The 17015-nt window shown below is 32.5% G+C and overlaps 2 protein-coding genes across 2 annotated transcripts; one reads left to right on the plus strand and one right to left on the minus strand.

The window, feature by feature from the left end:
* The first annotated feature begins 7699 nt into the window (after nt 1-7699).
* Nucleotides 7700-9592, plus strand: LOC111283431 (uncharacterized). Its single transcript, XM_022871989.2, has one exon. It carries the CDS (start codon nt 7952-7954, stop codon nt 9362-9364), a length of 1413 nt encoding a protein of 470 aa, XP_022727724.2. The 5' UTR covers nt 7700-7951; the 3' UTR covers nt 9365-9592.
* A 566-nt stretch (nt 9593-10158) lies between these two features.
* On the minus strand, nt 10159-16224 carry LOC111283493 (RNA demethylase ALKBH10B-like). The gene is made up of 7 exons (XM_089758553.1): nt 15457-16224; nt 13126-13256; nt 12849-12966; nt 12046-12162; nt 11786-11901; nt 11468-11622; nt 10159-10989 (listed from the first exon to the last, which is right to left on the minus strand). The coding sequence occupies exons 1-7, from the start codon at nt 15989-15991 to the stop codon at nt 10506-10508; spliced, it is 1656 nt and encodes a 551-aa protein (XP_089614679.1). The 5' UTR covers nt 15992-16224; the 3' UTR covers nt 10159-10505.
* Between the last annotated feature and the right edge of the window lie 791 nt (nt 16225-17015).

Consider the following 17015-nt stretch of genomic DNA (forward strand, 5'->3'; position numbering starts at 1 on the left):
CTAAGTAATCGGGTTTGAAATGATGAATGATCATCATTCTTTATCCTTCACTCATAAAAAAATTATCCATCCGCTACCCATTTGAGCCTATAAATTTATTGTTCTTAAAATGAACCCTGGCTAAAGATAGTTTTTTACATCATGGGGCAAAATAAGGATATCTCCAATAGCCCAACTTTAAAAAAAGTGTCTAATATTGAAAACGTCTAACGTACACCTCGGATATAAGAGTCCGAGGTAAAAAGTGAATAAGACTTCAATTGAAATCTCAATATTCAAAATAGTAGATTGCTAAAAATGAAATCAAATGTTTAAAAAAAGATAAAGAAAAAAAAATAGCAAAGAAAAAAAGGCATACAAGTCCAGGCCAAAAACTGAAAAAGCCTTAGGAAAATAGAATTCAAGAAATTTGATTATTAAAAATGAAGTTAAATGTTCCAAAAAAAAATAAGGGGAAAGCAAAGAAAGAAAGAAACATACCTTGCAATACTCATTAAGCCTTTCTTGAAATATGTCAACTAATGAAAAAATTGAACTGTCAATCACCCCAACCAAAAACACTCCAAATAGTAATCATCAAGCCTTCCTTGAAATATGCCCACCAGTGAAAAAATTGAATTGCCAATCACCCCATCTACAGGCATTCTAAATAGTAATCATCAATTTGCAAGAAATTCAAAAGTTATATGTTTTTAATTTTTCTCATTAATTACAAAAACACTTTATATGAGATAATTTTATGTTTACTTTAGAAAAGTTTGGAGATTAGTTCAGTATTTTTGTACAAGATATTCATATTATTTTTGGTGAAGAGTGAACATTAAAATTTTGAACAAAAATTTTTCAAAAAAAAAAGAAACAAGAAAAGTCTTTGCATTCGCATCAATTATGAAAGACATTTGACTAGCATGCTGAAAAAATCACATTTGCATTCATATTATTTATGTGTGCATCATGAGAAAAACATCTACATTCACATCCACATCACAAAAAAAGAGACATTCGTATTTGTACCACTTACATAAGAAAGACATCGGATCTACATGCTACAAAAAAAATTAAACAAAAATTAAAAATAAAAAAGAGACATTCACATTTGCATCACTTGCATGAGAAAGACATCAAATCTATATGCTGTAAAAAAAATAATAACAACAACAACAATAATAATAAAAAAAAAGACATTTTTGCATTCATAGCTGCATCACAAAAAAAGACATGCACACTTGCATCATTCACATTTACACCATGAGAAAGACATTTGCATTCACATCCACATCACAAAAAAATATATTTGCATTTTCATCACTTGTATTTGCATCACAAAAAAGGATATTTGTATTTGCATTACTCATATTCGTACTTGCATATGCATCATTGAATCTTGATCCAATGGCTAAAATTTGTTCCTTGAAAAGAAAAAAAAAACTTTGGCCCTTAGATGAGATTTGATACAAAGGTCTATATTCACTAAAAAGAGATTTTTTAAAGGTCTTCAACTTTTTTACAAATGGGGGGGTCTGCTGAAAAAAAAAAGAGAGAGAAAGGAAAAAGAAAAAGAAAAAAAAAATGGGCTACTAAGTTTTAAAGGAGAAGGAAGAAAAATAGAAAGAATAAAAAAGACAACAAAAAAGGGGGTACATTGGAGCTAAGGAAACCAAAAGAGGAAAACTGAAAAAAAAAAAGAGGAAAACTGACAAAGGAAAGGAATATGGCAGTTTGTAGAAAATTTTTGTAGAAAAAGGTTTAAGAAAAGATGAAGCTTAAAAAAATGAAAGTTTTTTGGGATAAGTCAAAGTATGTTTTTTTTTTTTTTTATAAATCCCCAATGCCTACTGCTTTTCTTATTAAAAAAAGCTGCACTAATTTTTTGCCTTTTTTTTTACTTAGAGCTTCAACTTAAGCTACTTTTTCTTGTCAATCTCAGGTTGAACACTTTCATAAAGCTTCGCCTACTTATTTTCTTATTTTATTTCCTTAGCTTGGTATCTTCTTCCTTTTTTATTGTCCAAAATAAAAAAAAAAACTATAGGAAATCATAAAGAACCTAACAATTCTTGTAGCTACAACAAAAAATTTTTAAACCAAATTTCATCCTTCTATGCTCATCTTTTATTTGTTTTGGTTATTTTGTTGTTCTTGCATGCAACCTATTAATGCTATTAATGGCCTTCATGTTTTCCATTTTTTCTTTTTAACGTAACGTGTTACATTCATAAATAGTTTTCAAGTGCATTATTTCTTTGTTTTTATGTGGTTTGCTGTTTTCATAAATAATCGTACTCGCAGCACGCATTGTATATTGTTTTCACATGGGCAATAGGTCAACTTTGAAATTTATTTATTCTCCATAAAGCCCATCTTCATGCATGACTTATCATTCAAGGCTAGGCGTATTTCTTTTATATTGTTCAGGTTTTATTACAATTCAAATTTCATGTTTTTAATTATTTTATTGTGAGTGGATTTATATGCTAATCTTAATTCCTTATGCAATTTAAAATGTCATATTCCACTTTACTTTTAGAGTAATTAATTTATTTTTTTCTTGTCATTTTCTTTTCTTTTTTTCATGCATTTTAGATTTATGCAAAATAAAATAATGATATGAATGAAATTATCTGAGGATGATATTTTAGAAAAATCCGAGTAGCGATTCTCTAAAATGTCTAGGTTAGGATTTTTTTAAAAAAAAATTACCAAAGTAATAGAGTATTTAGGAAAATATTCAATACAAAAAATTTTTTCATTTATCTATTTTTCTAAAATTTTGATAGATGTTAGTAATGATATATAATGACTCTTTTAGTAATGAAATTGATATAACTATTTTCTAAAAATTAAAGATAAAAAATTAGACTTAAAAAATTAAAGATTGGAATTAAAATTAAATAAGAAAGGAAAAAAGTAAATGAAATTTTCGATGGTGGGATTCAAGGAAATCCAAGTAGTGATTTTTGAGAATTCTCTAAGTGAAAAAAGTTTTCTAAAAATTGTCAAAGTATTGGAATATTTAGAAGTTTCATTTCAATACGAAAAATTTCTTTTCTATAATTATTTTCTTTAATTTGAATAATTTTCTTAATAAATAAGTGTGTGTTTTGTAGGAAATAAATGTATTTGTAGATAATTATATTATTACATGACTTTTAATAATTTTCATAAAAAAACAAATGAAAAGTCTCCGAAGATAAGATCCTAAAAAAATTCAAGTAGTGATTCTTTATGAATCTTTAGGTAAGAAAATCTATCTAAAATGTTGTCAATGTATTAGAGCATTTAGATTAATATTTGGTAAAGATTTCATTTTTTTTTATAAATGGCATAAAAATGAGTTTTAGAAAATACGATTTGTATTAAAATTATAGATATTATATAATATGCTTTTTTAAATATAAATATTGAAAATAAATAAGAACCACAAAGGATATGATTTTTGATAATTTCAAGTAGCAATTCTTAAAAATTTCTTAGGTAAAATGGTTCCTTTTAATATTACCAAAGTATTATAATATTTTTAGGAATTTTTCTATATGTAAGGTTCTTATTTATTTTTCTAGTATACTAAAAAATAAAAATATGTTTTTAAAAAAAATTAAGAAAATTAAATTTTAAATACCAAAAATTAAGATCATTTTAGTCAATATTAAAAAATAACATATAATTAATTGGTATCGTTTTAAACTTGTACTGTGAGGGTGCTAATCCTTCTTCACGCGTAATCGACTTCTGAATCCAAAATTATTTTCGTAAACCCAAAAATTATTTTTTTAATAAATTTTAATTAGTTTTTAAAATTTTATTAAGAAAATAAGTTTTAATAAGTAATTAATCATACCTAACCAAAAAAAAAAAAAAATGGTAACGACTCCATTTTTTGTTTTCAAATTTCTCTAGCGGCCACCAAAACCATTATGACAAATGTTTCTGTACATTTGTTACCATGACCATTTTTATGAAGTATTGAAAACTTGCATATGCTCATCTTTTATACAATTTTGGTAGGAAATTTAAATGGTATCTCCCATCATTAACAATTCCTTTAAAAAAAATCTCTAGTACTTTATGCTGAACTTGTTTTTGTTTTTTTGTTTATGAGAGAAAAATGGACAATTAGGCCTATTAATGTTCATCCTTCTTTTTGGTACATATAAAATTCATCCTTATATATACATGCAATTCGACAAAGTGATTTCAAGACAGCCAATGGTGATCTGCTATGTTAATCACTAAATGATTATTTAGTTGATTTATGTGATGAATGAATTATATAGGGAGTAAATTATTATATGGTAAGAGTCTGATTTTGTTTGAATTATTATATGGTAAGAACTAATAAGGTTCAATTTGAAATTTAATATAATTTATTTATATAGTCATTCTTAAAAATGGTATTTAGTCAATTTAAAAATCAAATATTTGCACCTATAATCTCTTTTCTTATTTCAAAATTTTGACCTTCTTCATATAAAAAAACTAAAAAAAAATGTTACTAATTAGGAAAGATATACTTGAAATATTAACAAAATAATAAGTTTTCAAAACAAAATCAAAAGAATCGGTAATTAAGAATTTTGAACATGTTAATTCCTTCAAAAGAGTTTCTTTCTTCACTTTAATTTCATTATTATTAAAAGAACTTTTGATTAAAAAAAATCAAGTCTTAACATTCAAAGTTTTATTATTTTTTTCACTTTACAACTTCATTTATAAATAAACCAAGGAAAATGTATTTCAATATATTTTATTTTTTATAAAGATAATGATTGTTATCAACAAATTTTAGTCAAACCCATTTTTATAAATTTTTTGGCAACTCTCCCTTAGAATCCAATGATATTTTCATTCTTTGGTAAGTTCTAATGGTTTAGCTTAATAGGGTATTCTAAATTTCCTACTATATATGATAAATTTCATTTTAAAAATTTTTATTAACAATTATGGTGTTTTTAAGCTGCAATTTTGAATTTCTTTAGATTGTTTTTTTTTCCTTTCTTAATGAGAATAGAGGGGTTGTTGATAGATTTTCTTGGTAACTGTCAGAATCTGGCTTTTGTTTTTTTGGTATTGTGGTATCTATGATTATTTGTTTGGCCTAAAAAAAAAAGAATCTTATTGCAAATTCATTATCTAAAAAGGTTTAATTGGGTTCAAATATAGGAAAAGGGATTGGTTTGAAATGTGTCTATAATAGCACGTTTAATAGGGGGAATTTGCTATAATATTTTTCTTTTTCACACCAAAAGAATAATAACAAATGCAACAGTACCCAAAAACAAAAACAGATTACTGACAGTTACCAAAAAAAATTTATCAGCAACTCCTCTATTCCCACCGAAAGGGAAAAAATCTAAGGAAATTCAAAATTACAGCTTGAAAACACCATAATTGGTAACAAGAATTGTAAAAAAGGAAATATATACATATATAGTTAGAAATTTAGAATGATCCATTAAGGTAAAACCACGAAAACTTACCAAAAAATAAAAATACCACTGGTTTCCTAGAGACAAAGTTGCCAAAAAAAAATCTAAAAATGGGTTTGAATAAAATTTGTTGATAAAATCATTATCTTTATAAAAAAAAATAAATATATTAAGAAATACATTCTCTTTGGATTAATTATAAATGAAGTTCTAAAATGAAAATAAAATAAAGTTTTGAATGTTAAGACTTGATTATTCTGAATCAAAAGTTCTTATAATAATAATGAAATTAAAAGTGAAAAAATAAATTTATAGTTGTTAATTTTGCATACCTTTAAAGGAGCTAAAGTTAAACTGGCATTTCAATCTCTGGCAAAATTAATTGCTAGATAGGTGAAATGGATGCGTTATATGTTTATAATGAACTCTTATTTCTAAGCATTTATTGACGATACAAATATTGAGAATCAAGTGATCATTTCAATTTTGAGCAAGTTTTCCTCATTAAACAAAGGGAGTAAAATGAAACAATAAAACCCAGAGGCTCTGCCCAGTGCCCACCTTATGAACTAAGATTATTCGAGCTCAATCAAGGTGACATTTCTGCTTAGTCTTTCCTTTGTATTCTGAATAAATGTTTCAGAAATTTCATTAATATTCAACCCCAAACCTGTAAGCTTCGGCTTTGAGGCATCAGGTTGTAGTGGTTTTCCCAAATTTGCACTGTGAAATTTATTGCCTGCCCTCTTTTTCTTCTCTTCCTGACCTGCACTATTAGTTATAGGAATAATGACCTCTGAGCCTGTTGATCTTTCACCTTCAATATGTATTCCAGTCATCCCTTGAACTTGGGGCTTAGCAGTGCCAACTGAAATACCATTTAAGGGTGGTATCTCCTTCTTCCCCGATGGGTCAGTGAATTCGATCCTCTTCTCCATTGCTTTGTCATATTTGGCTGCTGCATGGACAGACAAACCAAGCTTGTCAACTGGAGTCCAATAGTCCAGCTCTTCTGTTTGCTTGAAGTGAATCTGAACTTTAGAATCGGAATCATCCTTCAGCTTTGAGTTCACCCTTTCCTCTCCATTATTGGGTTTGGCATGGATTGTGAGAGGTTTTTGCACTCCATTCCTTGCATATTCATCTACTGTCCCTTGTTTGGTTGAACCCTCGGACATAGGGTGGCCCAAGTTCACTCGTTTCAGGCCTCTACCAATGAGGCAGTTCACGATGAAGTTGAAGAGCCTATGGCAAACGCCAAGATGCCGAAAATCGTTTTTCTTTTTCACCATGGCTTGGATGAAATGAAAGATTGAGCCACAGAAAGAACTAATTAATTCAGCTGGATGGTGAAAATGGTAAGTGAGAGAGCTTATATTTGAACATATTGATAATTGTCTTAATTTGCTTGGATGATTCTATTCTTGGGATTTGGGGTAACAAAAGGAAAGAATGTGATTTCCGTCGAAGCATTCTTCTCTCTTTTAATCCCAACGATTTCTTGTTTCTTCACCTGCTTTAGTGAAAAGCAGAAAAAGCTTGCAAGAATAACCAAATTTACTGGATTCCTGGAACTGGAATTCTACTTTGCTTGAAGTTAATTTATTCCCAAACAGCAACAAGAATCACCGAGGGGACCTGGAGATTGGTGGTTGCAGCAGAAATAGATTAAGAATCCATGTACAGTGAGGCTTTTAGACAAGTGCTTTGTAACAAACAGGGCGATGAGAAATTCCTTATACACTCCATGTAAACATAGCTATGGAATAAAGCTGATTGAGACTTTGATTTTTTCTGCATATTAAGAATCTTCCCTTGGCCCTTCATTTGAATCTGCTTTAGCTTCTTTTAAAGTATTTTCAGTTGTCATGTATAAAATTAATAGTTATTTTAGATCGTACAGCTTTAAACATGGTAGGGAAAAAATGTAAAAACGATAAGATTTAATTGATAAAAATCATATATATAAAAAATTATATATCATTATGAATTATAGTATAATAATTTTAAAATTTATTTATAAAAAAATAAATTTATAATTACAAAAAAAAATCGATCAATTAATTTATATAATTATTTTTAAATAATAATATTTAACATATGTAAAATTTAAATTTTGATACTTTTCATGTAAAAGTTAATAAATTATATTCTTCAATTTCTTAACTTAATGATTAAAACAATCTTAAAAAAATATCAAAATTAAAATTCGACCTTAGTCTTTTCGCTTCTTCTTTCTTGTAGGGCTCTATCTCTTGAATGACAAAAAAAGTTGGTAAATTGCCAACAAGCGGGCTAAAGAAGCCGAAGAGGTCTAGAAGTGAACCGGTCCAGTTCACCGTCAAAACCAACCAGAAATTGGCCGCCCGCCCATTTTGATGCGCACTTCACACCAATCGCTTCATAACTGAAAACAAACTTTAACAAAATCTTTGGCCTTATTCCCCATTCTCTTGAAATAATACCCCAAAATCTCAATCAATTCTCAACTCAACCCCACCCCGAAAAACCCTAATGTTTTCGTCATGGATTTCTTCAAATCAGTTTTTGCAGACGATCCAGATCCTCCTGAACCCCAAAACGAATCCGATTCCCCCAAAGCCGTAGACTCCAGTCACTCTATCCTCGATTGCTCTGCTAAACAGCCCTACCCCAACCCTAACCCTATTACTACCGGATGGAGCTTCGGTGGTCTGATCAAAACGATAGCAACCAGATCCGAATCCGTAATTGAAACCTACCGTCGTGATCTTCATGAATTCGGCTCGGGTCTAAAAAAAGAAATCGAGGTAGCCCAGGGCTCGTTAGAGAACATAGGGCACGCCATTGATGAATTCGGGAATACTGTTTTAAAAGGAACGGCTCAGATCATCAATCAAGGCAAAGATGCAATCCTAGCCGCCGATAACGAATCCGATTCGTCTTCATCCGAAAGCAATAGCAAAGGTTTTAGTACTCAACGAAGCTTGAACTCTAAAAGTTACAGTCGATTCGATGCTCAAGTAAGGGCAATTCAAGGAGATATTAATACTTACAGTGAAGAGCCAGAGGATTTGGAGGATTATAAGAAGTGGAAATCAGGGTTTGGTTTGGAAGAGAAAAAGGAAGAGATTGAGAGATTGATGGCAGAGAATGGGGAAATGGGGAATCTTTATAAAAGGGTTGTTGGTGTTTCAAATGGGGTTGGTCATGAGACATTTTGGTGTAGGTATTTTTATAGGGTTTTTAAGCTTAAGCAAGCTGAGGATATGAGGGTTAAGCTTGTTAAGAGAGCTATTTCAAAGGAAGAAGATGAGGAGTTGAGTTGGGATGTTGATGAGGATGAGGAGGAAGAGGTGGATGAGAGAAATGTGGGGTCGAACGCAAGTTTAAAGAAAGAAGAAGACGTGGGGAGGAAAGAAAAAGATGAAATTGTGGAAGAAAAGGTGGTGAATTTGGAATCTAAAGGTGATTTTTCAGAGAATAAGGAGCAAGTTGAGAGGGAAAAGGAAAAGAATCCTGTTCAGGAAATGCTAGTGAAGAACTATGATTCAGATCAAGATGGGAAGGGAAATGCTGATAAATCATGTGACGGCAATGTGGTGACCGAGAAAGTTAATTTGGAGAAGGATGAGGGGGTATGCAAGGAAAATCCAGTGTCGAAATCTGTTGAGAAAGTAGCTTCTGAAAGGAAAGGTGACCATGAGGAGTCTAGTAATGGCAACGTTAAAGACAGTGACTTTTCAGTTGTGTCAAGCCATCCATCAATGCCTGAGGAGGACGATCTTGGGTGGGATGAAATTGAAGATCTCAACAGCATTGATGATGATAAGAAAAGGACTCATAGTGGAAGCCCGAGCTCAAATAGAGCTGATCTGAGAAAGCGACTGAGTACTGCAGAAGAAGATAAGGATTTGAGCTGGGATATTGAAGATAATGATGAACCGGTTAAAGCTTGATGAAAAATGTTAGAGTTCCATTTGAAAATGTTTGAAGTTTATTACTCATATAGAATTCAATTGCATTCTACTGTTTCTTTTATGTAGTGTTTCTAATATATGTACCCTTCAAGTGTTATATAAGGGGGAGAATTTCCTTTTCGTTTGAGATGTAAATATCTTCTATGATTTGTGTACCTTTTAACACTTCATTGAAATGAAATTGAAGAAGCTATGTTCTTACTAAAATTGCTTTTCATTTATTTGCGTAGCTTTTTAGAGGTTGAAATGAAAGAGTGATTGCTTGTTACTAGTATTTATACACTTACTAATCTCAATATTTATTAGACCTAATAATTTAGTAACACGAGATAAAAAAGATAAAAAAAAAAAAAGTGATATAATTTAAAATTTTATCAAAATTTATATACAAATTTTGGGAAAATTTTAAAAAAATATATTTTATGTTTGGTCTAATTTATACGAATTATAATACGATAATTTTTATATTTTACATGTATTTGACGTGAAATAAATATTACACAAATATACGAATTGTCAATCTAAAAATTGTCGAGTTTAATATTTATTGACTGAGAATAACAGATTTTCTATAGTTTACACTTAGAAGAAACGAAATGTGTTACTGTGACGTTTCACAAGCTGCCAAACAGACACCTATAAGAAGATACGAGGATCTACTGCATGTTTGATTTGCTTCAAAAACAAATTTGTTTGAAAATTAAAATACCAATCAAAAAATTGATGATAAACTTTGATCACTACCGCTAGTAGCAAATTTACACTATCCCATATAAAACAGATAACCAGAAACTAACTTATATCTGTCTGTAAAAGAAAATTTAATATAAATGACTTAGTACAAAATTCCGTCCGTTAGTAGAGTTAATTCACACTCCAACTTAAAGCTCAACTACCTTTAAAGCCCCCTATTGTGGCAATTGATAGAACCTAACCTTGTGGAGGAAAAGAAAAAAGAAAGAGTAAAAAATGAAGGGAAAAACAAACAAACCCTTAAGAAGCTTGAGCCGCATTTTTATAGTAAGTAAATGCTCTTTCAGAGCAAGAAGTGCCCATGAACAATGCCTTTGACAATTCATATTGCTTTGGCCCTAAGGCTGCCTCAAGCTTAAACTTATACCTATTTCCCTTCAATATTGATGCCTGGTTCAGAAGTGGACTCTGCTACATGTGTTTCAACAGGAGTAGGCAATGCAAGCATTCTTCCCTTTTGGGCACGCGGTGGAAGGTGCTTAGGAGACTTTCTTGATCCCATAGTCCAGGGCAAGAAGACCCCCGTGCCACCACGAGTAAGTTTTCTGGGGCTCACTGCCATTGGGCGCACAGGAGCTAGCATGACAACAGGACCACGGAGGACTCCCCATTTCGGCATCATATCCAGTGCCTCATAGCCATTAAGAGCTTCATTTGACATTGCATATGGACCAGGGAAACCTGGTTGCCATAAAGTCATGGCACTAGTCTGGGGGGTAGTTGGTGGTGACTGACCTTGGTTGGTATCAGGCCGAACTCGGAAGAACGTAATGCTGACCCTCTTGCTCAGAGATGGGCAAATGACATGTCTTGCCATGTCAGCACTGTTTCCCCTCATAACTAAAAGAGACCTGCAGAATAGCACTAATATGATACAGAACTTGCTTGTCAAGTAAGGTTAAACACATGGTATATATTAAGAAGTGAGAGAACCCAAAACACATGTTCACAATCAAAACATCATGGCAATGCCAGAGAGTAACATTTAGAAATGAGAAGCTGCCCCTGTTTAATGTTAGTTTTTCAAAGTATGACCCTAGCATATAGCCACCAATATAATCAGAAAAGCAATGTTGATTGTATGCAAACTCTAGCACCATAAACAAACTAAATTACACAATGTCACTCCTATTCAATAGAAGCAGTGAACTCTGACGTAGAACTTGCAATATTAGCAATTCTGTACCTAAGCTGCTTTATCAGTGTCTTCTTTTGTCATAGTTTACTAATGGTGGTTCCCTTGTTAGTCCAATATCATTAATTTATATAAATTATCAATTCAGCTAACTTCCAAGAGTACAAATCAAATTCAAATAACTCAGAACATACCCTTCTTTCAATGAAAGTTGGAGTGGCCCCTTATAGTTGCCTTCACTATCACTCACAAGAGTGCGCCCAAAAGCCATTGTTGATTCAGAGAGGAGAAGAGTGGATATAGGATGGTCCACATGTGGAGGTTTAAGAAAAGGCTGCGAATATTCACCCTGCATTGAAGAAACATTATTATATCACTTTGATCCTTACTCTCTTTAATTATAATTTAATACTAAAACCAAGATGGCATATGGACTGTGAACATCGCAGCTTACTCTATCAAATAACAAGAAAAGATGGGAATGACAATGACAGGACAGCAAAAAGGCTTACCTCATCAAAGAAGTTAATGATGCAACCATTGGGTTTCTTATATTCAGGTATAAGTTGCCACTGGACCAGGTGTTCTATGACACTTTTGAGGAGAGCCGGAATTGGTTCTATATTGACTGTAAACATTTAAAGGAAAAAAAGGTGAATTAGAAAATTGTTTATGACACTGGATTAATAATTGATCACTCTTAATGATCAAGAACAAATTAAGAAACTAGAGAAACCAAACCGTATCACTAATTGATAGTGGTTGGTCTTACTTGTTTGGTTGTTACTTGTGGGCTGTTCTGTAATATGTTCAAAAATTGGAACACCAAGCTGAATCAGCTCTCGCTTGTTTCCTTTAATTTGTTTGTTGAATAAAATAAAAGTCTCCCCTGCAGTCATCCAGAAAAAAAAAAAAGAATCAGTAAGAAGTTCAGAAGCAAAGAAATGGCCAAAATATTGCTGTAGTCATATTTTGTTTACTAACAAACTCTTGAATATCAATTGAAAGAAGATGCTATATGAGGCAAGAAAAAGATGCAGGTAATACTGGAGACTCCAGGAATGACAAGCAATTGCAAATTAATGAAGTAAAAGGTCCACAGCTCAAATCCATTACAATAAAATAGAAAACTGTTAATCAGAAGAGAGATTAAAAGAGTTCATATAAAAAATTAATTGCAAAAAGAAAAGGCTATTAAGCATTGTCTGTACCAATTGAGAACTTCGTGAAATCTACGTCTAAACACATAAAGTGACCCAAAGGGTTGAGGTATGTGCTTCACATGAACCTCCTCCTTCAAAAGTATAAAACCCTTACTTATCAGACTAAAACCAGCTAAAATTGCCTCTCTAGGTGCTTGACTTAAAGTTCTCTTGGACGATGATATTGATCTTCGAAGTCGTTACATCAAATATTCAGTCTAACTTCTGATGATTATTAAATTGCTCAAGCAGGAAACATGAATGACTACACCTGTTCAAACAAAGCTACAACACAAGGGATAACTATTTCAAATCTTCATCTTAATATTCTAAAACAAGCTTAATTCGGCAAGGCTTTAAAGTGGGATGGCACCTGACAATTCCCCATTCAGGCCAGCAGATCGAAGTTCACTCACGAAGTCATGCAGCTTAGCCAGCTCTGAATCAGTGAACACGTCCTCATACAACTTCAATCCTTTCACAACATTCACCTGCGTCACAGTTATCATGAAATTAGTAAAAACTAACAGATCCATCTTTTCTCCATTTTTTTCTTTCCTGAAATAGATTGAAATATGGGAAATCTTTTCTCTCTAATTCCATTTCTTTACGACAGTTATGTCTACTAAATTGTGAAAGAAAGAACTCACTGAGTGGCCTTTTACTTGCTCCTTGGCAGAAAAACCTTTCGTCAACTTGATCTGAGAAGGGCGTGCATCACATTCTTCATGGTTAGAACAAATGTCAATGTTTTCCTCAACATGCTCAACTTCCTGAGATCCTGCATTGCCAGAAGAAGTGAAATCATTACCCGAGATATAAATATAACTTATTGAATAAAAGGAATCATGGGGTCAAATGTGAATTCTCAGACAAAGTAGCCTGTGATAGTAGAAGATGACCACATTTTCTCCCATTCTTTTTTTTTTTTTTCAGTTTTTCAGAACCTATCCACAGGTTTTGATGTCTAATCTGACTAATTAAACAAACCACCATTGCACAAAAGGATGTTTAAAATGCACTAAACGAAATTATACGAAAAATTAGTACTCAATTATATTTCATAGTTAAACAGCATTAGCTTTGCAAGGCAAGTATGTTGATTAACGGACAACTAATACTGGATAACAAAAGAAACTAAAAAATTAATTATGCTTGGCAGGCACCTGATCTGTTATTATATTTTGGCTATTCAAATATCATATTGATTATATTGCCTTATTAAATATATGTTTATATATATATATATATATATACACACACTATTCTCATTTACTTCACATTCCTTGCTAGAATAGGAACACAATTTGACAGCTCGGACAGGCCCCTGCCCTTGCTAGCTGGAAAAATGTAGGTGTGCTTGTCACTTCTGTCTCTGTAGTTTTAGAAGCTAAGCTAAAGCTACCATGTAAAGACAGAAATTGCATGTTGTCCCAATGTCGGATGGCACAACCGGCTATCCAAACAGTAGCAGTTTTTTCTGTCGTTGAATTTAATTTAATCACGATAGATTTGATAATTTAAAATATAATATAATAATTTGATAAAAAAATATAAAAATAAATAATTTTAAAATTTTAAAAAAATCATAAATAAATTAAATAAAATTAAAAAATTATATTTTATATTTTTATATAGATACTATGATATAATTTTTATATAAAATATCATAATAATTCAATATTTTACACCGATAGGTGATACGAATTATCAGGTATAATCATTTGATCGCTCACTCCTCCCAACAACAGAGTTGAGATGCCAAAGCAAATCCAGTTAAAACGAGTCGACTCAGCTCGACTCATTTCAGTTGGGAATCGGTATTAGCTATCTAAAACTCCATAGGCAAGCAAGGCGAAAGCCCCAACAACCCAATTCCCAAGCCTAACCTAACTACCCGGCAACAGCAAGCCCCACGTGAAATCAGCAATCGGCAACCGTGACGTCAAACATTAAGATCAGACGGTTATGATCAGAAGCCACCTATCATTAAAATCATTTCACGCATCTGGAGGAGGCGTCCCCCCAAAGATCAATGTAAAGAGGTTGCGCTTGCGCCTCTCCCCAAACTAACTGTAACACTGAGTGCAGCCAAACCTTTTTCCTCTCTCTCGGTCTTCACCTCGAAATCCTAACCCCCCTCTTAAACCTTGGGAACATAACCCAACCAGATTACTCCAGTCCACTTCCAGAAACATAACAAAAAGTAAAGAAGGAACACTTTTTTATCAAGAAAACGTGAGTTTGAAGAAGCTTATAGAAGGGGAAAATTGATCCGATGAAAAACGACATCCATCATCATTGTCAGCAACCCCAATCATCCAAAAAAATAAAACACAATCTCACCCACAAGTCAAAGGAAATTGTGAATAGGCATTAGAAACGTTGAATATCTGATCGCGTGGTGAAATACATGCTTTTGTTTGGTTCCTCAGAAAATGGAGAAAAATGATTAAATTTTTTAAATTTTTTTATTGAAAGTAAAAAGAAAAGGGAGGGCATGATGCGTTTGTTATATTCCACTTTCTCGCTTTACCAAACACAGTGAAATTTGAGATTCAACACCTCACGCCTCTCTGCTTTTCAAGCAGCCAGAGAACAGACAAAAAAAACGATCTTTTTCCTTTCATCTTTTTATTGATTGATCAAGAAACAGAAGACGTTTGAAGAATTCAAGTAACAAAACAGAAAAGGATTGAAAACAACTGATCGCATAGCATTTATGGAAGAAAACAGAGCAAGTTCAGAGCTTTTTCTAGAATCCCGGTAACTCGGCCTGATTTTGCGTCACAAATTTCAATAAGAAAACACCAAAATTATCCCCAAAAAAAAAAACAATGAAACCTTTACCTAACGATCAAACTTGGCATTTTAGAGACAGAAAAGAATCAAACAGAGAAACAACACATTATTAATATATATATATATGAATCAACTTTATGATCAAAATCACTTTTGTTTTCTTTTAGTTATGAAGTTACCTGAATCATTAATATCATATTCAGAGGATTCTTCTTCTTCCGCATCACCAACTTCCGCATTTCCTTCATTTTCCACCACTTTCTCGGCAACTTTCTCTTTCTCCTTCTCTTTCTCATCACCCAAAGAATCGTTTTCTACTCCGCCACCACCTTTCAGTTCCTCCTTGTCAACTACATCTCCTCCTCCAAGCTTCTTGGCAGCCACCTTTTTCAGCTCCACCGCCACATCAGCAATGGAGTGGTACTTCTGCATCTGCAACACAGGAATCCAGTTCACCCTCCTCCTGTGGATCGCCGCTAACACCGCCTCGTACTCCGATCCTTCATCTCCTCCTCCATGAAGTTGCGCCATGTGGCCGCAAAGCGCATCGATTATGGCATTGGCCGCTGCAAATTCCCCTCGGAACCAAGAAATGATTGTGTCCTTAGCCAAAACGTCAGCAACAACCGGAACAGCTTGCATCATCGGTACGACCGCAGGCCCCACCACTTGAGACCGTTCCCTCGGCGATGCTAGCCCCGCCGCCATTGGCATCTCACTTTCCACAAACTCTACCCTTTCCTTTTAACTGTTTTACTAATTAGACCAAATATGAGGAACCCTGAACCTTTTTACTTTTCGGATGCTCCGAACTATTGGGTTTGGGAGAATTACCTGTCGGCCGATATTTCAGCTGTTTTGTTGAGAGAGGGAAGAAGGCTTTAAAGCAAATGCCAAATGCTGGGGTGGCTTTTGTTTTTTGTTCCTTTGGTAATACAGCTGAGAATGGGTTTTTTTTGGGGGGGGGGGGGGGGAGGGAAGGGAGGGGTGACATTTTTTCTTTATTTGGAGCTTGTATGAGTGGCATGTTCGTACGGGTGGGATCCAGGGATGGGTGACGTGGCACAACGAAATGGAACTTGGGTGCCTAAAAAAGGGAAGCGTATTCGAAGCCAGACAATGGGCGACGTGAAATTACCCCAATGGGGTTTGATAGGTTTTACATTCGCCAAGTGGCAAAATTTAGGCAGAAGACATGAGTTTAATTAAAAAGTAATACGTTAACTAAGGTTAAAACTTTTTTTTTATTTTTTAAATTCAATTGGTGTTGAACAATATAAAACAATAATTTAAATAAAATACTAAACTTTTCGATTTAATGAAATTTATTGATTTTTATCAATTATTTAAAATAAATAATTTTATAAATATTCTGAAAGTTTTGACTTTTATGAGGTTTTTTTTTTTAATTTATCAAATGTATAATTTAATTCTTTATATTTTTTCATATCCACCCACCAAAGCAATAGCCTAGACATTTTACATTTGGTTGGTCATTACTTTATAAGAAAAAAATTGTATAAAGCAAAGCAACAGCTTAACACATACTTTGGACATTTCACATTTAGCTGTTCATTACTTTATAAAAAAAAAAATGTGTAAAGTTAAATTATTTTTTTCATAATTCCATATATGTTAAAATTTTATACATGGAGAATATGAAATATAATTTAATTGATTTATAAAATTATTTTTTTAAAAAATTATTTAACATACTTAAAATTTAAATCTTAACGTT

The sequence above is a fragment of the Durio zibethinus genome, chromosome 3 (genome assembly GCF_047325235.1).
Source record: "Durio zibethinus cultivar Kanyao isolate XHJ-2024 chromosome 3, ASM4732523v1, whole genome shotgun sequence".
NCBI classification, from domain to species: domain Eukaryota; kingdom Viridiplantae; phylum Streptophyta; class Magnoliopsida; order Malvales; family Malvaceae; genus Durio; species Durio zibethinus.